The sequence below is a fragment of the Channa argus genome, chromosome 12 (genome assembly GCF_033026475.1).
Source record: "Channa argus isolate prfri chromosome 12, Channa argus male v1.0, whole genome shotgun sequence".
NCBI lineage: Eukaryota > Metazoa > Chordata > Actinopteri > Anabantiformes > Channidae > Channa > Channa argus.
This window is the reverse complement of record NC_090208.1, coordinates 6,985,332-7,007,656: the sequence shown is the minus strand read 5'-3', so window position 1 is coordinate 7,007,656 and position 22,325 is coordinate 6,985,332. Positions and strand designations below refer to the sequence as shown.

Genomic DNA, 22,325 nt, shown 5'->3' with positions numbered 1-22,325 from the left:
AGTTTCACTATGAATTCCTAGTAGCTTTTTTGAGGCTAATTTCATTTGGATTCATTACTTAAGTTTTGCATACTATGTGTCTATATCTTAAGTTAAGATTAATTTTGTCAATATTAGTTTAAATTAGATGTGTTCTATTCACTTGTTTTTATTGTAATAATTTAGTTTAGATAAAAATTGGTTGGTTTTAATTAAATGTAAATATTTTATATGCATTGATGGTCAAGGTCTCTGAAATCTCACTTCATATTTTGGAGTTTAGAAATTATAGAAACACAGTCAAAAGACACAAAATAACAATGAAGAGATGCACAGCAACCACAAAAAGGTAAAAAAAAATTATTCAAAAATGATAAACAATAAGGGCTACAAAATTACCAAAAACATACACAAGATCTCAAAAAACAAAAATGACCGCAAAGCGACAAATGGCCAGAAGAAAGGATGGAGGACCCTTCCTTTTTTGATTGTCCATGTAAATATGTGACAGTCTTTGCATTAGATCCAAGCGCAACATTTGATGTCCTTTATATTACACTATATTCAATAAGGAAAAGACAAATGATTATTAAATATTAAGAATCCAGATGTGAGCAAGATAATGGGTGAAAGAAATCTTTTAGAATTTAGATGGAAAAATGAAAGCAGGTATAGCTTAAGTTTAGGAAACATGATAAGGATTTTGAAATAGAAATTAGTAAAGACAGAGTACAATGTGTAACCATTGAGAAAAATTGTATTGTATTGAAATATTAACCAACAGGAAAGGAAAGAAAGAAAGAGGGAGTGATGAAAGCAGAGAAGAAAGGAAGAGAGAGGAGGGACAAAGGGCAAAGAGATGTGAGGCAGCGACGGAGAAGAAGCAGCTGGGAACAAGGGAACAAAGAGAAAAATCTAAAATGTATGAAAGCGGCTGGACTGGACTGGAGTGTATGGGGGTTTGGTTTTGAGAGATAGTGTTTTTTTTTTTTGTGTGTGTGTGTGTGTGTGTACCTGTATGGTGTTTCCAGGCTCCAGAGTGAAGGACCCGTACTCTCTGAAGATGGCCAGAGGACTCGCAAGCACAGCGCTCAGCACCCACGTTAACGCTATTACCCCAAAGCACACATCCTTACGCATCCTGGTTTCCAAGTGGTAAACAATACACCTGAAACACACAGCAGCGCACGTGTTACAGTTAAAATGTGTTCCTCAGAAATGTGGAGGAATAGAAGTAAAAACAGACATTGTGTTATTCAAGAAGGCAGCAGAAGACCCATGACGATTTATAGTATCTGTGCACATTTATTGTATTTTTCTGAAATCCACGTTTCTCAAGTAAACTATTAATGAAATGACTTTGGCTGTTTTTCTTTTTCAGCATGGTGCACGTAGACAATTTGGTGTGTTGAGCTACCAGCTAAGATCAGCATGGTAATGTTCACAATTATAACGTTGTTTCAATTCCTCTAATAGTTTGTGAGCATGTACAGGTTAAATGAAAGAGGTCCAAGAATGAAAACCTGAGAGATGGTGATGGGCGAGGGGGTGGGCGGGTTGGTTGCATGTATGCTATGACTACGGTAGTTAAACTGGTCGAGGACTGAGGGGACAGATTACTGACTCAGGAACTGGTAAGGTGGTTGGGAGAGAACAGGCCTGTGATTAGACAATGGAAAACATGTTAGGTAAGTGTGGGGCTCAGGTGACTGGGGACAGAGGGCAAGAAGAGTCTGGGCATATTTGTGGGGAAGGGGATTGAAAACACAATGGACAGAAGACAAGAATGAACTGTGACAGCCTCATCTAGTAGATGTCTGTGCTTAACCTCTGTCATTTCAATCTGGTTTTCTTGCTCTGAAAGGCTTTATTCATTTTACTAAGCAAGTACCTCGTCTGTGTCTCAAAGTAAAAGGTCTTGGCTGCAGCTGATTCAGCACAAGTGTCGACAAGCAGGAGAAAAATTGAACTCATTACACTGGATCAGTTTGTTGTAGATTCCTCCATTAAGCATTGAAATTAACTCTTAAAACTCAGCTTTAAAGCTGGAAATGGGCTGGCAGCACATTGTGCCTATGCTTGGGTCTCTAGATACAGGCCAATTTGGGTCTCTGTGGTCTTCCGACAGCCGTCTGTTCGTTGTTGTGCAGATTGGATCAAAAGCTGAGGAAGCTGCTTTTAGCTTTTACAGTCCCTAATGATCCTTAACCCTGAGAGAAAACCTGAGCTGCGACCAGAATCTAACCTCTTTAAAAGTTAGATGCTGAAGTTTCGATCCTCTAAAGTAATGGACATAGCTTGTGTTCGAATTCGTGGGAGCAGATTTTACTTTGTATATTGCTGCAGTGAAGGCAGCTTCCAGATTAATTATTCTTTCCATACATCATCTATTTGTTTTAACCATAGTTTTGCTTCATCTGGCATCATTCTACAGAACAGCTGGCACTGCAGCAAGGACACAACAAAACACTGATTAAACTCTGGAATACATGCAATAATGAAGTTGTACAGACAGTACATCAGTTTTAGTTCAGCTTGCTTCTTATGGTTGTAGTTTGAGTAGTGCATGTACTTCCCATTGATTTCTCTACATCAAAATCTCTCCTTTTACTTGAAATATGCCTCCGCACGACATCACTGGGAGGAACCTTCATTTCAGATTATGTCATCTTGTTTCTCACACTATGGACTTTGTAATCACGGTCAACCTGCTTTTTCAGAGCTTCCCGAGATGCCATTATCTGAACTCCTAATGGGGAAAAACTCCTGATGTCTAGTGGGGGAGATTTTCCTCTAGAAACAGATACATTTTTAATATAGAGAAGTCAGAGATGATTAAAAGCATTAATGTACATTTACACCCCAAAATAAACCCATAGAAAGCAAGATAAAATTTGGTGAAGTCACCCTTTATCAAGAGCTCAACTAATTTTGTTTCTCAAAGTGGTAAAAGTACAGAGAATTATCATCAAACTCGCCTGCTCTGCAAATCATTTTAGCTTCTTTGTTCTCTTATTATCTTAAGTCAATTGCTTTTGTCAAGCTAGTTCCTCAGTTTTTTTTTTTTTTTTGTCTTTAGAGATAATGTTCAAAGTTTATTTTTACATTATTACATGTTCTAATTGTGTTCATAAAAAAACGTAATGTGGGTGCAGTTAAGTTGTATTCTAAAGTAATTTAGGGCGACAGGGTTTAGGGTCCAGTGAGGTTATAACGTTTTGTGTCCAGTATTTTTTATCATTGGGTAAATTGGCATTTAAAACTATGCTGCAATATTAACTGTACATGGTTTCTATGCACGAACTGATTTACAGATTATCACAGGTTTAATTGGACACTGGAAACTAAAGAAAAAAAACAAAAAACAAAACACTTTTAAACTTGACGATTCTCTGCCAAATTCTGCAGTTGTGAGAAAATCGTTATAGCCAATTACGGACAATTTTTATAATGGACATTACAAAAAAGATAATGATGCAATTATTGTTCCACAGTATAATGAATAAACAACTAGACAAATTATAATTGTTGTGATTCGAGATGATTATGATCATTGTTATTTTATTATGATGATTATTACAAACACTGACATGTAAAAAGCAGCCAAATTTACTGATTACTCGTATTATAGCCTGGTCCTTCTATTTTAGCAGTTTTGTTCACCACTCTGGGTGTTTATTTTTCCTTTACATTGTTCACAGTAACACGTTTTTAACTTAGTGTTGTATTTATGTCAGAAAAGTAGTAATTAAAGTACACTCAGCATGTCTGTAGGTAGACTAAACTATCTGGATTTTTCTTGGGCACTATTCTCCCACAATACCTAAAAAACAAAAAACAAAGAGGAAGACAGATGCTCACACTGAAATAAAGAGTTTTTATGTATTTGTTAAGAACCATCTGCCAAAAACATCTATTCCAAACAGTGATAGAGATGCTTTGTACCTGATTACCATCTGCAGTCCCTGGGCAGGTGGTGGCGGCAACAAAGAACAGAAATAATCATAACAGATTGTAGACGCTTGTGAGAGCTCCAGGATCTTCTCAGAGGACCAAATATGTATTAAAACAAGTGTTAAAAGTTTGGTGTTTTGTCAGAAAGTGTGATCCCTTAATCATGCAAGTAAACTTTTAATGCATGAGAAGAACTTGGTGTAATTCATTGATGTCCTGTGTTGAAAAGTTTCTTCACACGAGTGAGACGAGTCCAATAACTTTAAATGAGCTCTGCAAGGTTCAAATTATGTAAATAAGCCATTGTCCATCAAGTCCTCACTGCACTACTTCTCTTAACACCCACACTCCAACTGCCAAAACAGGGACAGCAATAGCCTGACGGTGCTGAAAGAAGTGCAGCGAGGGTATCAAAGTGGGCTCCATTTGCATGTAAAACTCTATTGTAATCCTCCTTACCCGAGAAAACTATGGTTATGGTAAGTATTACTTTTAGATACAACCTTTTTTGGAATTTAGAGGATAATCGGCAGACGGTGAACGAGCAGGTACAGGTTCTGTTGGCGAACACAAACTGATTAAACTACTGATCTTGTGAAGCTTTACATCCACCATACATTTGCTCACACATTTTTCAATTATTGCCAAACTGTACGCTGGAAAAAGCCTGATTGAATACTCACATCTACACTAAACTGGCTGCTGCAGAAGAGTCAACTCCGCAATAAATTAACTCTTCTGAGCAATTTTCAGGCCAGTGTAAATTGATTTTAGCCACATACCAAAATAAAATAAAACACATCATAATAGAAACTAAACTTAAATTGTGCAATATTCTATGTTATGACCATGAGTAAGACACACTACTCAGTAAGACACAAAGATCTTTCTCCATGTGGAAAGACAAGATGAAAAACAACTCACCGTATTTTGCCCGTGTGTGCGACCACCATCAAACTGAGCAAATACTAAACCCAACCTCACAGCCTCTACGTCTGCAACCTTTTAGATTAGATTATTTGTATGTGTCATAGACCTCCGCCAATAAAAAAACAAGCTCAAATTGCAGACTCACAGACATTATGCAAAAGTAAAAGCAAGTCATCATTGGTTTTTCTGTAATTGTGGGGATTGTTTTAGATACAATTGATTCAGAGAAAGACTTTCGGCTTGTCCGCACATTGATTTTTGCATGTGTTTTTACACCGGATGCCCTTCCGGTCGCAGCCCTACCATTTTTCTATCCGGGCTCTGGCCATTGTTCCCATGACCTTCTGGTGACCTTAGGAAATGCCAGCAGAGGGAGTTCTAGTTATAGAAAAAACATCAATGACCAACTGCACCAGGACCCTATTAATACTTGAAATGTGTGAAATGTGTTTTTCTAGGCACCGTTTTCTGAAATACTGCCTCCCACTGGTTGGTAGTGGCAATGTTACCTGGCTTTTTAAAGGCAATTGGTTTGCATGGTTTGCAATGGGTTGCTGTTAGATTGCTGTTTAAGTAAAGTAAATGTCACACTAGTTGCTTTGACTTAAATAAGTGTAAATAAGGGCGTTTTACTTAAAATTATCATGTATTAATTAGTCCGTGTCTGAAATGAGGGATCTGTTGTTTAACATAAATCTGCTACAACCATTTGCAAACATGAGGTCTGCTGTAACAGCAATAAAAAAAAGGGGGGGGCAAGTCTTAGGGAACAGCCTATTAGCCATTTGACCACCACCCAGCTTTAAGCTACACTCACCTGTGGCGGTCCAGGGCGATGACATTGAGCGTCACCGTGGAGACATGCACAGCGAGCCCCTGGGCGTAGGGCAGCAGGAAGCAGAGGGTGCTGCCGAACTTCCACTCCCCCTGCAGCGTGTAGACGAGGGTGAAGGGGAGGCACAGCGTGTTCACCAGCAGGTCGGCTGGAGACGAAGAAGAGAGAGAGTTCAGTCGGAACTGGAAATATGACCGATATGAAAGTGGAAGTTATGTTTTTTGGGAAATCGATACTGAAGAAAGAGGAGGGAAGAAGCAGCTTTTAATAACATGATGTACTTTTCCATCTCAGCCATAAGAAGAGAAAAATCACATCAGATAACAGATGTCTGACAGCCTTATATCTGCCGGTCAACTGCTTCGCTCATCATTTAAAAACTCTTCAATTTTTCATTTATTTTGAAATGTGTGTAATTTCAGCCTCTTGTAGAGCTATTGTCTTTCTCCTTTCCAATATAGACAGAAAATCAGTGACAGTCCGTGAAACACAATTTTGAATTCATGTCGTCCACAGGTCAAAACCTTCAAACTGCAGCAGTCATTTTGCATCCACCTGTAGTTGTTTTGGGTTTCTTAGTGGTTGGTTTGTGTTCTTTTGAGTAACTTTGCAGATTAAGCTAAAAACCCATTTTGGCTGTTTTCTGTAATTGTGCAGTCATTTCTGACTGAAACATTGTTGTAAAAGACATTTATGTATTATTTTAAAGCATTAAGCTTCTTCACATATTACATGCATTTCCATGTCACAAGTGTTAACAGATGAAGCAACTGCACAAGTGAGCTGTTCAGCTGGGGTTGACTCATCTGAGAACACACTCCCAACTCACAACAACTGGTGAGGGCTGGAGCCACTCTCAGTCATCCCAGCAAGGGGCAGTAGTGCAGACTAGACAACTGAATAGCCCGATCGGTGCAATTAAATCTCTGTATGCGTGAGCGTCAACATCTGCTGCTGCTGACCATCAATCAACAGCTAAACGTCTGTCACAGTCAGGAAACACTGGCAGGACAGACTGATATTCTGTTATGTAAAGTTTCCTCTTTCAATGGGAACACAGAAATGTTTACGTATTAAAAGATACCTGCTAAATGTTCCAGTCATTGCTATAGACATGCATCTGTTACGAGTGACTTCAAATTATTTAATATTGCAGACATTTTTAAAACATAATAAAAATAACAATTTTATTTTAGGGAAAAGATGATCCTCATGTTCAAGCACAAAATTCAAACAGTAATTTTCTTTAAATAGAACTCACTGCACGACTTGTGCTCCATTTCAGTTTTGTTAGTTGGTGACAAGGTGACTGACCTCATTGGGTGTTGCCCATGTTCTTAAAATGTGTAGTTAAATGGGAAAAAAAAAAAAAAAAAGTTAAATAAAAAAAAATACATAAATGAAAATTAATGGTCATAACCAGTATGTTGAGTTCACATTATTCACATTTTCTGTCAGGATTATGTATAAAGAGAGTCCCAAGTGAGGAGAGAGCGAGGGGAGGCACAATGGTCATAATTGGCATGAACATGGGGCAAAAAAAAAAAAAAAACACTCCGAAGGGAGGACTGGAAAACGAAAGCTAAAGGAGGCAACAGACTAAGCCAGAAATGTAATACAAAAAGAAATATAACACATAAAAAATAATGTCAGGTTGCTAAATGGGATTAAAATGGAGTCTGCAAAAAGAAGTGAACTTTACAAGGACACAACAATTAACCAAAGGGGGCTGTGCATATATGATAAACAGTCAGGACCAGGGCTGAACAAACTAAAGAGGGCACACATACAGGGATCTACTGGGGGCAGATATAAAGAGTAGAACAAAGAGTGGGGAACCAGAGAAAAGTCATAATTTGGTGTAGTTAAATAACCAAAAGGTGTCCGCATACAAAGAGCAATCAGAGTCCAAAAAACTAAACAGGACAACAAGGGTGGGAATAAATAATCAACCAAAAAAATGAATCGAGCACTAAAACAAAGGCCAACAGAGAGAGACAAACAAAAACCAAACCTCCGAAAAAAATAAATAAATGGAAACGTAGTCGAAACTCAGAAGACAGGCAGGAAGTCATCCATCCAAACACCAGGAAACAAACTGGCAGTGGATTGTTGGGGAGAGCTGCATTTAAACAGACAAAAGAGCAGGAACAGGTGAAACTAATCAGAGTTGATGATGACTGGTGAAGCTGTCGAGACTATGAGAACCGGACACAGGGTAGAGTGGCTAGAAAATAAAAGTCAAAGACAGGAAATGAAACTGGTGAAACAAAAGACAATGAAATCCAAGGCTGGGACATTTTTAGGTCTATATTTTTTCTGTGAACTATTTAAGTTCTCAAAAAAACCTATAAATCATCTTATGCTGTGCATGTATTTATTCTTCTTCCCCTCTTTGCTAAACTGCTCATTAGGCGCCTGTCTCTTTAAGAACCTCACCTCTTTTTTGATTGGCCAGCTTGTAGATCACCAAACGTTTCTTGCTGTAATGTAAAAGTAAAAATCTAAAAATATAATGTGTGTAGTTGTTACTGCCTTTGCTGAGTCAATTCTTTTGCTTCGAAGCTTCTAGGGGCGTGTTTGCAGTTCAACCCTTTACCTGAGGAAGGACAAACAAGCGACAGATGCCGGACTGCGCTGCTAGACTTAGAGACTTAATCCTGCTCCGACTGAACCACCTGTTCTTCAGATCGATCAACTATTGTTCATCATATGTTGAACAAAAACTGCAGCTGTTTTAATCTAATCTTCCATTAGACGTCCAATTAGACGTGACTGTCTGTCACGTCTAATTGGACGTCTACAGGGCCCGGCAGGAGTTTGAACTGTTTTCCCTGGAGGAGGGCAGGGCCAGACTGTGACCCTCTGAACCATGTCAGTGTGTGATGATTACATTTCTGAAAACAGCACAATGCCACATTTTGTTAGACTACAATGGAAGTTGTGTAGGGTATTATTGAGCCTGGACTTCTGCATCCTGTGAAGCTAAAGGGCAGAGGGACGGAGGAAGAAAGGCAGACGAAGATCAGAAGCGAGAGACAAAAAGAGTAAAAGAGAAGGTGAAGGGAGAAGGAAACAGAGAAATGTGAATAAGCAAAGAACTGGGCTGTTCTCTTGGAGCTCATTGCTGATTAATGGCAAAAATAATAATAATAATAATAATAATTCCACTGCCAAAAATGGCACATCAAAGACATGAGTCATCTATGGCCTTGAGAATTTAACACTATTCGCAAGAAACATCTTCTTGTTTCCTGATTAAAACTGAAACTCAGTCTTATGCTAGAAATTTATTTCAGCATTCCCTAAATCTACCTAAGTATTTCTTGTGGCTAATGCTGCTATGCTCCAGAATTATTGTTTGACCTTGTCGACCCGGTATGGACAGTGGTAATGGCCTGTTGAACTGACCAGGAGGTTCAGGTAAATGGATTTAAAAAAAAAACAAAAAAACACTTAAGTCCTGTTGCCACTTTGACTTGAGGTTTGGTGAGTCTGGCTGATGGTTGTAATTGATTTTGGACAACAAATTTCACGGAACACAGACAAACAAGCTGAGGACAAACAAGTAAAGGAGGTGGTTTTATGTAATGGTTTTAATGGCTCATCGTTGAAAATACGATTAATTTCCAGCAAACAAAAAGTTAATATTTAATAACAATTTCAATTCAGGCATTTAATTTTTTATCATTTTAAGATGATGACACAATAAAGTAAAGACTATACAAATATGTAGAGAAAACCCAACAAATCCCCCTTGAGCAAGCTCTAGGCAACAGTGGAGTAGAATCCTCCAGCAGAACCAGGCTCAGGGTGGGCGGCCTGCTTTCCCTGACTGGTTGGGGTGAGCGCTGTTTGTTGTTTTCTTAAAAAACCCAAAAAGGTGGACGGTCATCATTGTTGGGTTGGCAAAAAAATTGCTGCATTTTAAATTACATTTTAGTTGACAAAATAAAAAAAAATCCCCCTGAAACAGTTGCTGTTAAAACCCAAGAATAAAAATTAAACACAACCCAAACCGGGAAAGAGCCATTGAGCTTCTGACCTAATCCACTTTTTCTTTTTGTTGCTTGCTTGTCTGCCCACTCATTTATTAGATTTGGGGATATGAACCGACGACTGCCAGGCTGCCGTCGTTCTAGCTTCCTGCACATTTCACATCACATCAATCATAATGCTCCTTCTCTGATCCTCCTGGTCTTGATGTTTCTCTCTGCTGCACCACTGGTTTGTATCACATCAGTAACACAACGAATATGATGGAAATCCTCATAATCCATATATTAATGTTCCCAACCAGCCAATTTTCTTCACTTACGCAAACAAATGTTACACTTTCAGCTCAATGCCTCGAACCAATATTTATCACTTTGGTTTGTTGTTTAAGTTTCACTTCGTAAAAAAAGCAGTGCAGCAATGTCACAGAAAACTAATTCATTTCTCTGTTTTTGGTTCAGACTCTTGCTTTAGTCTGATTTTTGTTTTCTCTTAAATGTATAAATGTTCAGCCTCTTTCCATTTTCTCTATCTCCACTATATTTCACTTAGGAATGCATGATCCATTTGTCTCAAAAGGAGCAGGTTATTTTCTGTTCCACTGCCAAACACTTTTCATTCCCTGTCTTCGCACTACAGCAACTGTTTGAACCTTTAATTTACCATGAAAAGCACTCAGATCCCCACTGTGCATTTCTTACACTTATATTCATGAATTAATATCTTATGGGTCCCCGCTCCTCTCCAGAATACATAATAGTTTCTCATGTTGTGTTTATTATAGAGATAGCTCTATCGGTTCCTTTAGTTAAGCCCTTGTAAACACAAACAATGAAGCGTTAAACCCGTGGATGGATTAGCAAACAGGGCTTAGCTGGCACAGGCCTGGGGGCCCGAGAGGTGCAGGGGAGGCTCAAAATCCAGTTTGTGTTAATATTTCTGGCTTGTAACTGACAGATCAGGTAAATATTTTGGCCCAAAAAAGAGGAAAATAACTACAAAGATTTAAATATTGAGATTAAAAAGGACAAATAGGTCACATAACATTATGCAACACGACCTCAACAAAAGTAAATATGGAAGCAACACACCGTCTGATGCAGACGAACCTAAAATTGCTAACAAAATTAATTGAACAAACTTTAACTGAGTTTCACAAATAAACCTCCACCACTTGCAAAAGTCAAAAAGAAGTTAATGCAATCACAGTGTGTGTTTTGAGTATGGGTTTGTGTTTTAATTAAAGATAGCTGGCGGGCAATTTTTACTTTGCATCCAATTTTCTTTACACTTCTCAGAAGATCCAACACTCAAGGCTAAATAAAGACATTTGTGCACATATACACACTTTGTACTCCATCTAATTACTCATTTCTTCCGATCTATTAACACATTTGTTTGTGTCTTTTCTTATGTTGCAATAGCTGGAGAGGAGATATAGAGAGGCAACAAATAAGGCAGAAGAAGGATTTTAATTTGAATCCCTCCTGCTCAGAGTGATTACTGCTCCTCAGACATCTCTGCTCACATTCAACCGGAGGCATTTTGGTCAGTGAATCATAGTTGAGGGGACTTTCTGCTTCTTTCTTTCTGCCAATAAACAATTTTCCAACAGCAGACTTGGTTAAAGTGGAAAGATAATGTACACAACGATCCTGGCCATTTTAAACTGTTGCAGATATTAACTAAATGGTAGTAAATAGATGAGGTTATTGGCCACTGAAGCAGAACATACTGTACAATTTAGACAGCAAATAGGATTAGTATTTTTTTAATTCAGAGGTGCTCAATCATACATCTCCATGGTAGTTAACGCTGCATGCACAGCCATTTTATTTAGCCTCTAGAAGAAAAATGTTCTGGTATTTCTTTGCAAAAGGGCAAATGATGTCATGCATGTCATGTTTGAGTTCATTACTTATGTTTTGTATTTTGACCCTAATCATCATTTTTTTCTGACCCTACTTGTACTTTTTGTCTCTTAACCAAATTGCAGCACATCATATTTTATAGCTAATGCACCTATCAGCATGTGGTGCAGGAAGCCATTGGTTCAAATCTGAAAGGTGTGAGAGCATCTCTTTGAGATTAAGTGGCATGGCTTTATGACATGAGGACTTAGAGAGGCACTTTCAAAAGAAAACTGGTTAATAGAAAGTGAATAAATAAAAATCAGTTTCTCATTCTGCATTCTTCTCTGTACTTATCTTCAGACGGACTTGAAGTACTGTTCCAATTCAAAGTTTGCACCTAACGCATCTAAATTATCAAAGTGTTTTATTAAAGATGCTTTGGGAGCTGACCTGTGTGGACTTGCAGTAGCCAGTTATTCCAGAATATATTGCGTGCCAACCAGTGGTCTTGGTAAAAATTTTAGTTAAGCTTAGAGCATCTGATAGTTCATCCTAGTACTACTTTAACGCCACTTTATGAAGTTTTGATATTTTTCATGAGGGAAGTTCCCTTTTGACTCATAACATGATCTAAATTAGAGTTTGTAAATTTGATTGGACGTTTTTGAATGTATATAATGTCCACCGTCATCCTGAGGGACAACAGACTTATCTCAAAAAGGCAATAGTCTTCCTATTAGCTTTGTTCTCTGTAGTACTGTTACATTTGATTTGGAAGATAAACACAGTTTAGAGTTGTAACATGTTGCCACACATTTTATTGGACTCAAATCAATATAGAAGAACATACATGTGTATAAATGCTGTATAAATGACAATTAACAGAAGTGTAAATTTGATATTTTATGATACGTAGGCCTACATACAGCCTGCAAGCTTAGACTTCATCACAATCACTTTAAGGTTGGTTTCGTCTTTCTGAAAAAGCCAGATGGTGTAACAGTTGAGTTTGTCCTTGTTCAACTACTGTACAGTAATGTTTGAATGTAATCATCAGCTGAGCTAAGCTGCCGCTGCCCCAATTGTAAATAATCCTTCCAGCCTCAGAATCCGGAGTCCAAATTCAGAGGTCCGAACTTGGTGTACTCTGTATTGAGAAATGTCTACTGAATGATTTATAAACCATCTGCAAAATAGTCAAGAAACCCAAAGGGAAATTTGCCCCATGGACTTGTGTAGCATCCACAACCAGCTAATACTTAGATTTTTTTTCCTTCCTTATTGCAAAAATGTTAAAATCGACTAAACAACAAACAAACCCACAGACTATGGCAGAGATTTACACACAAACAAATTTGGAACATATTAACTGATGATGTCTCTGTGGTGACTTTCCTGTTTTGTGTCTCTGTCCGTGGTCCTGCAGGCTCTTGAAGAGTCTGTCGCTCTCCATGGTTCTGACATCTCAACATGTAGAAAGATATTTCATATTTCTATCCATCCCTCCATGTTTCCTTAGTCGTACTTATTTACTATTCCATTTGCTTTGCCGTAGGTGTGTGTTTTTATTACCATGTATTATTCTGTGCCAGAATAATTCAGGCCGCAAAACCTCACACAGCAAAGGTTGTTGGTGCGTCTTTATATCTGATTGTGTGCTGATGTTAAGTAATTCCACTATGTGTTTATTTTGTTTTCATGTTAATTTGGTGTTAAGTTGTGTCTAATGTGTTTGCTCATTTATTTAGCATAGAATACTGAGTGCTTCACGCTTTAATGGATCTTTTTCACACTATGTATTTTCAATAGGCTGAATTATTAAATGCTGAATTAGAGTCTGTGTGTCGTTTTAAACACCTACGCTACCTCTGAAGCAAAGATGATCCAGGTGCTAAAAGTATGATTAACCACGCAGCAGCATGTTGAGTGTCACATTATAGGTAGGGGGTCTCGCCTCTTCACACTCATTAAAAATAAAGAGTCAAGGTGACATCATTTACTGTGAACTGTGCCCAAGCTGTTACAAAATATATATATATTCATGCCTCAGCTCTGAACAGATGGTGGTTAAGTGCTGGTTGTGACTCCTGTTATTCTTTACTTCATATTTAAATCTTGTGTGATGTTTTTTGGGGTCAAAGTCAAATTTTCTTTAGTTTATTAAAAAGAATGCAAGAGCTATCAGCATAAATCCTTTACACAGAAAGTGCTGAAAGCTCCCACCGATCAAACTTTATGTTTTTATAGCATGTTTCTTACAGGCTCATGCAATACAAAGCACTTTACAGGTGACTGAAAGAAAGAAGGAATGTGAAATATTAAAGCAATTTCAAAATATGGTTAGAATATAATAACTGCCTCACCTTTTGTTTTGCCTAATGCTATTGTCATCAAGAATGTTTTTTGTGCCATAAAATAACGACATAATATCACATGATAACGACCTACTGAAGCTACTAGCATGTGTAGCAGGGACCTACTGCCCCAAAGCTATGGTGATGATAACAACACATAATAGCCATCAGTTCCAATAATAATATCTGAAGGTGTCAGATTTTATGGAAAAAATGAAATTGAAATTTGGGAGGGGGAGGTTCTTACATATTTAACACATGATTGGATGTGTGCTATTAGAGTGGCCTGGTGGATTAGTGGTAGAGCTTTGGGTTGGGAGGCAGAAGGCCAAGGGTTCGAATCCCACCCCACCAGGTGTGGCCCCGCCCAGCCTCCCAGGGCAATCTTGGTGCTGGTACAGGGCCCAGATAAAATGTGAGGGTGGGGGCAGGGAGGTCATCCGGCGTAAAAACTCATGCCAAATCAACATGCGGCACATGTTCCGCTGTGGTGACCAATGAAGGGACAAGCCAAAAGCCTTTGATTGGATAAAACAATGTTTTTCAGAAAATGGTTGAATACATTTTGATATTTTATGATTATTTTTCAAATGAATGTATGAACAACATTCTGATCCTAACCATTTCAGCTATGACATTTGTTTTTTCAAAAGTAACTACACCTCCGCAGAGGCAACAGCAGTCTCCTGTTTGCCTTTCATCTCGCTCTTGTCGTCTCCTTTATTTTTAACATAAAATATGCATCTTCCTTCCAAAAATTGGAAATATGAACAACGGAAATAATTTCTCGGTGCCTATGGGAATTCCTGTAATCAGGTCCTGTTTCTCTGTTAACTGTAAGAAAACACAAACAGTATTTGTGCACAAATCACCTTCAATAACACTGATTTCTCCTTGTATGATGAGTGAATGTTAAATGCTAAGAATAAGTCTTTTTTCATCTTTCTGTCTCTCTCCAATGCGAAGCAGCGGACAAACCACAGACTTCAAACAGAAACACATATGATGTGACAGATGTTTGAGTCATCACCAGCAACTTGCAGTGGGCAACACACACACACACACACACACACACACACACACACACACACACACACACACACACACACACACACTTTGCCAACAGTGGATGTTTTTGTCAATTTGGAGAAAACACACAACACACCACAGCAGGTTTGCTTTGACATGAAAGGCACCAGAAATGGGCAGAAGGTGATGCAGACAGTGCACCACTGCAGCACAACAGTCATAAAGGAACCAGCCATGCTACTATTTCCACTGGGAGATTTGGTCTGAGCCATTCTCACTCTTCACTTTTAGTTTTGGACTTCAGATCCCTATAAAGATCAAATTTCACATTCTCAGAACTCCAGAAACACTCAGCCAACACAAACAGACAAGCTACAGTATTTGGCTAAAGTCCATTTCGTAGACATTTTAGTCTTTTATCTACGTAGGTGTTTGCCAAAGTGTGCAAGCACAACTTCAGAACTTCAGACCAGGCTTCTAACTGCAGGAGCTATTTTGTCAGATGCTTCTACAGCTTGTTTCTAAAGGCATGTGAGTCTTAGGGTATCAGAACTAACAGTTCTATAACACACTAAACTATTCATACAGGACTCTGTATCTAAAATAAATTTTGCAATATGGTTGGCAGGTGTAAAGGTAGTAAGACTAAGGAAAGACTCTGCAAAGTAAACATTGCTGGCTGACTAGCTCAGCCAGTTGCTGGACGGCTTGGATTTGATCCCTGTTCAGACTCTGTCCACAGAAAAAATTTAAAATCTTAAAATTTAAAAGAAATAAAGCAAAAAAAAGAAATCTTGAAGAGTAATAACACTACTCTGTAAATGTGATGTGTTGGTTTTGATCCTACAGGTCTGCAGTGCAATATAATGTCAGAGACAAGCTCCTAATGTGAAGCGATTTCAGTGGCCTGGTGAAGTAATATAATCGGGTTCTAATCCTATGACTACGAGACAACCAATCACCATCTTAAGCTTCGTGTTAAGTGAAGTACAATGATAAATAAAAAAAAGATTTATACCATTAGGTTGTTGTTAGTTTTTGCTTACTGAAAAACATCTGAAATACAAGGTCATGATAAACGTAGTGATAAACTGAGATTGAAAGTGTGCGTGAACTTACCAACAGCCAGGTTGGCGATAAAGAAGTTGGTTACAGTGCGGAGCGTCTTGAAGCGGTAAATGACATAGATAACCAGAGAATTACCCAGAACTCCCAGCACGATGATGGTGCTGTAGGCCAAAATCAACACCACCTACAAACAAACAACCACTGTAAGAAGCTGGTATTTAGTGCACTAGAAACTCTGCTTACATCATTGCAGTAATGGCACAGTTATTCTTTTCATATTGACTCATCTCTCTCAGATATTTTCAGTCAATTAAAAAAAAAGTTTTGAAGAATGTGTGTTCGATTGACTGACTGTAGCCTGTTAAGGTACCTGCTTGTTTTGGATGTGACTACAATCTAATCAAGAAAATATACATTAGGGTCATAAAAAAAACTTTTACCTGTACACTTAGGAGTTTTATCGGATCCTCTGGGAAATTCACTCCCATCTGCGTAGGTGCAGCTGGGGGAATGGCGCCAACATTTGAGACGTAGTCAAGGTCATTGTCAGGTAGGGGCAGAAGTCGGGGCTCGTCCTGCGTGGTGTTGTCTGCACCGATGGCCTCCATGTCCGATCATTCAGATAGTGACTTCATTTCAGACACAGACACTCACTCACACAACCTGTAGCATGACAAAGAATATGGTGGAAACACAAGTGAATAAGAGGTAAGAGAGAACAGAAGGATAGTGAAGCCAAAGCTGAGGTTACAGGTTTCTTCTAGCTATGTGTCGTTTACCTTAAAGCGGGTTTTGACCACTGGGGGCACAAATAGTGTTAAAACAAGAACAAATAGAATAAATAAAGCTGGTTTTGCAGCCAAATAAAACAGGTCATTCCATCAGAAATTTGTGTTACTGGGTTATTTTGAATCCCTTACCTGAAAAGCACCCTGCTTTTTTAAATACAAATGTGATGAGATTACTAAGCAGAGTAGATCACCAGATAATCTGTAATGCATCTAAACATATCAAATATCATTTCTTTGGCAAATCAGGGGCTGCTTGGTTTCACAGTAGATTATGGACATTTAAAGTTTGATTATTTCATTAACATTTAACTAGGGCACTGATTTGTCCCTAAACACTTGGTAAACACTTGGTTTGGTGAAACGTGAACATGAATTGACTGGTAAAGAGGTTCATTAAGGTTCTTTCTTTTTCTGTAGTAAATCAAATAAAGGTAATTTGCTATGTAAACACCTAATTTGTAAGTCAACATTATTTAAGTATATGCTCATTAATCAGACTTTGCAAAAGTGGCACAATACTTATTGGCATTGGTATTACTACTATTACTACTACATGTCAATCTTAAATATCAGGTTAAAAGCCCAGATAATAATAATCAGATTCCTGCAGTGAATTTAAAACAACAAATGTCTCCGACAAGAAGGAACAACCTAATTAATATTAAAATAAACTTCAACCCACTGGAACATTTTTTTTTTCTCTTTTAAAGACCAACAATTTTCAAGATGCCTTTAAGCTCCTCAGTGTGCCCTTTAGCTTGCTTGGTACAGAGTAGCAGATGGTTGTGATACTGGGCAGCTCTCTGTGGTGTCACACCCTCAGGCTGCAAATACTCCTGAAGATGAACATAATTTTATAGCTCGGTCTGATTCAGATTATGTGGGTAGAGTGAAAGTCTAAGATCCAGCAAAGTAATGTTGTATCAGCTGCCAAAACTATCCCTGAATATCTATGTGACAAAGAAATGATTAGAAGAAACAACTTTTACAGTTACAGATTCTTACAAAATAATTGAGCTCTACCAAAACACATAAAAATAAAAACATTACACATTTTCTTATGTGTTGTGATTATGAGGACCATCTGTTTCTTTGTTGAGTTGTGGGGACAAAGTTGGCAAGTGACAAGAAAACAACAACTAATAAATACTATCCGAAAGGTGCTCAATTATCAACTCACAGGACACAATGGCTGTAAACAAAAAGATAGATACATTTCATTATTCACATGATTATTTACAATTAAGCCTTTAAATGTACATTTAATAAAAATATATATTTCAATGTGAGAAAATCAGGAATATTAACAAAACACCCAAACATGTAACTGCCTTTTTTATGGCAGTCTCTAGAATTTGAACATAGAATATTATTTTGTATTATTTATATTATCCTTCTCTATTAAAAACAAGTAGCTTTTCTTTCTTCTTTCCATTGAACAGTGTTGCTCAAAAGACTGAAATGACTGAAATGCATTGGATTGTACAGTTATTGCTGTAGGTACACCAGGTGTACCTAATAAAGGGGCCAGTGAATGAATGTCCTATACAGTAGTTGCAAAACAATGTGGGAACTGTCGTCCATATGGGCATGTGGACAATGCATTGATACATGTGTAAATCATGTAAATCACTTTACACTAGGTGCATAGGAAGTTGTGGAGTCAAACAGGGGAAGTAAAACTGGCTAAAGTACTAAATAGAAGCCTCACTACACTTTCTATAGATGCCATGTTGGCAAACAGTTTCCAGCTTCATATACATAGTTATACATCCATGATTGGAACAACCAGCTGTATGTCACTGTGCAGAGATTCTCACCTAAAGTCTGCAGTTCACCGGTGGGAAAAATGTCAAAACAGCTGTTTCATAGCCTCACACACACACACACACACACACACAGTCAGTTAACTCTCTGTTATGTAGGCAGTTGGAACACAAACACAGCTGCAACCTCTCTGTCACACAAACACACGCACACTATCTAGTGAGCTGATTCACTGACAAAGTAGCCCGAGGCTGCCGTTCAGCTCCCTCCTGTGCTCGCTCGGGCTGATAGGATCAGTGACGGCATGACTTGCACTTGCCTAAAGAAACGTGATGGTGTTTTGCGAAATGGTCTAAGGATTTTACACCACGCAATCTTCTCCCTGTTAACATCTTTGTAAGCACAGAGACAGAGACAACTGCAAGGCGAGATAACATATTCTATTCACAGAGAACCGTCAAAACACAGTATGAATGTCAGGCTCAAGCTAAAGGTTTCTGTGTTTTTATGAATGGATAAATAAAACTTTTGAACATATGAGAACTTTCAGAGAAATAAAGTTACTGCCTTTCTGGAGTGAAGATGGTGGAGGAATGTGGGATTTATATATGAGAAGAATTCTGGAAGAATCTTTTCCCAGGTATCGAATGTTAAAGTTCTCAACTGTAGCTCAATTAAGAACAACAGTATCTGATCTATGGGCAACGTCAAACAGAGTCTCAGTGCAGTATTAAACACAAGCTTGAGAGGTTCCCCACTGCAGAAATTCTTGATCTTAAGCATATTTCTCCCTCAAACTCAGCAGAAAGTATATTAGCAAGTATGAAGAGTTAAGTTTTTAAAAAGGAAAAAGGAGACTGGGAGAGAGGAGAGGATCCACCTCTTATCCATCAGTGGCCAACCAACATCAACAGATAGTCTTTATCACAAATTCCTTACATCACCACAGTAATCACTTCAAATCAGAGGCTGTGGTTTATCTACACAGACTGGTACAGCTGAAAACCACTGATGTATGTTTAAAATTCGCAAAAGCATCAAGCATCAAAGTATAGTAAAGCTACAGATGAGGTGTAGCTTCAAACTGGCAGCCATCAAACTGCTGCCTGACCTCCAGCTTCTTTCAGTAAATGTGATGATATAAGGAGATTATTTCTAAAATTAGACATTCCACATGACTGCTGACCTAAAAATAAACATCACTGACAATGTGTCAAGGCACATTTCCCAATTAATGCCACTGAAGTGCGACAGTTTTAAAATGTTTTCTGTTGGACCCTCAAGAGAAAAGGTAATTTTGTCAAATCTCAGCCAACTGAAATCAATGTTTCTTCTCTGATTATTTAAGTGCAGAAAAAAGAGGCTACCTTCTTTTCACTTCCTGCCTCTGGAGCCACATGTTAAAGTGTCTCTAAAGGGTCTCTTCTCTCTCTTTTATTTAATTTTTTCTTTTTGTCTGGCTGCAGACATTAATCTTCTTTCCACATAAGTGAACAGTCGTCTAAGGGCTCTTTTGATGCAGTTTGAGTCAATGTCGGCTTTGAACTTTTTTTCTTCTTGTTACTTTTGCTTGTTTTGCCCTTTTGTCCTCTTAGATGTATAGTTAACAGTATAAGTACACACTACTCTGTGGCAACTAATTACTGTGTCATTATTCCAAGTTCTTGCAGACTAGTAATATTAACAACCATTTTCAGGAGTTGGGCTGAGTCACTTCATTTTCTTCTTTTAGAATCACTGTAGTGATAATTAGACTGAATTACTAAGGATAAAAATGCGAGACCACAGTCACAATAGCATCAAATAAAGCTTTTAGATGATCAGTGTGAGTAACAAAGAAAGCAGCACAGAGAATCCAATCAAGGTATTAATAAGTCCTAATTCTACTAGTGCACTGGAAAATACTAAGAATATGCAGTCAGACTCAAAACAGAATATTGTGCTCAAAATACACTGATAAGCTACAACAATAATACTGGTGGTCTTAATACTGTCAGTGAGGACCAGGGTCAGCCTGCTTTCCCTAAACAGTCTGCAAGGACACAACTCCAAACACAGCATTGTGTGTTGAGGTGGTGGAAGTACACAAACTCGATACTCAAGTAAAAGTGCAAGTAAAGTACCAGTTAACACATTTTACTAAAGCACTAAGCAGATTATCCATATTTTACTTAAATTACAGAAGTAAAAGTCCTCCACTAAATACAACATGTATTTTAAACAAGATCGATTGTGGTCATTTCTGGCAAAATGTGAACAGGGCTAAAGGTTACTGTTAGCAAATGTGGACCTTATTTTAACCACTTTATATGCTGACCGATATTTGTTGTCTTAATGATACATCAGCATTTACATGAGCAATGTTTTTATTAATATAACAGTTTATGTTAATGTTTTGCCTGATCACTGTATGTGAAGGTATTTTTTTTAATCACAAGATACAAATAGCACAAGAGGGGAAGAAATGGGAAGCAGATCAGATTTTAAAAAAGTAGGAAGACACCCTTTGTAGCATGGGCTCTGGAAACACATGTTTAAACAAAAATAAGATGATCGGTAAACCTCCAGGGCTGTATGAGCACTGGAGTTAACAGTAGCATGTGTAAGAACATAATATTCTCAGTATCAGCAGGAAAAACTAGTGCTTAAAGGGAAACTGGAAAAAGGCCAAATGAAGTGAAAACTTGAGAAAATTTTGCCACTGAATTCAGGACTCACAGGGTTTAGGGCTATAGTTGCATTTTTTGGAAGAAACATGATTTGGTAGGAGAAAGAAAGAAACCCTCTGATGAACACTTCAAATTAAAAGGTGGTGGTATTGCACATAATTCGTTTGCAAACTGAAAAACAGATACAGAGCAGGTCGCCGACAAAATGGCAGTTCACATAACTACTGTCAGGTATTTGTTGTCAAATGGCAACAGGAAATTAAATTTAGAAAGAACTAAGAACCATCCTGGGTGGTCAAAGTTAATGTCTCGGATGGTTTCCACTTCAGAAAAGGAGCAAACAATGCAGGCAAAGGCAACAGGACAATCCAAGTAGTACTCAAAGATTATCAAGAAGGCAACCAAACAATACCAATTGGTCCCAGGTCCATGATCCAGATCCTGGACAAGACTCAAACAGGACCACAAACGTGTAATGAAAATTACACATCTGGAATTTCTGCAAAGATCTGACAGAGTGTGTGGCTGCATGTACGGGGGCAGGGGGACTGAGCTGCAGGTGAGTGAGTGGGTGGGGCAGGTAGGAAGTGGGTGTGGCTAAGTGGCAGTAACAATGCATGCTAAAATGAGCAGACTTAGGAAGAACTCAACCAGACTGGGAGAAAAAAGGGAGCACAAAACAAATGGCAGGATGACAACGTTGGGTTCTGGTCTACAGAATTTTTGTTTCCTTGTTAAATTTGTGTAATATTTGTATTTCCAGAAATCTAGAAGTTTTTGTACAAAGAAGTTTTTAACAAATTATGCTTTTACCAAATAGTGGCAAAGTGGCATAGTCGAAAAATATAATATAAATACCACACAGTGAAATACACTATACTATACAAAACTCTTATCAATTACATGATCAACATATTTTTGACATTTCTACATAGATATTTAGTAAGAAGACAACATGTGTTACAATTTAGAAAAACTGACAAAAAGTTGACGTGGAAATCAGGAATTATGTCACCGACACACTCAAAAAAGTTGGCCCAGGGAATAATTAATAATGTAATGTGTTTGTACTGAACTGGAGGATTTATTATAAAATAATG

At 38.0% G+C, this 22,325-nt stretch overlaps 1 protein-coding gene across 1 annotated transcript in view; it reads right to left on the bottom strand.

Annotated features, from left to right (window-relative positions):
- Positions 1-22,325, bottom strand: part of npy2rl (neuropeptide Y receptor Y2, like) — a 45,097-nt gene that overhangs the window by 5,653 nt on the left and 17,119 nt on the right. The window contains exons 2-5 of the mRNA XM_067523153.1: positions 16,439-16,661; positions 16,050-16,182; positions 5,681-5,846; positions 994-1,147 (exon numbers count right to left, since the gene is read on the bottom strand). Coding sequence (XP_067379254.1) covers positions 994-1,147; positions 5,681-5,846; positions 16,050-16,182; positions 16,439-16,606 — 621 coding nt within the window. The 5' untranslated portion in view covers positions 16,607-16,661. The remainder of the gene's footprint in view (positions 1-993; positions 1,148-5,680; positions 5,847-16,049; positions 16,183-16,438; positions 16,662-22,325) is intronic.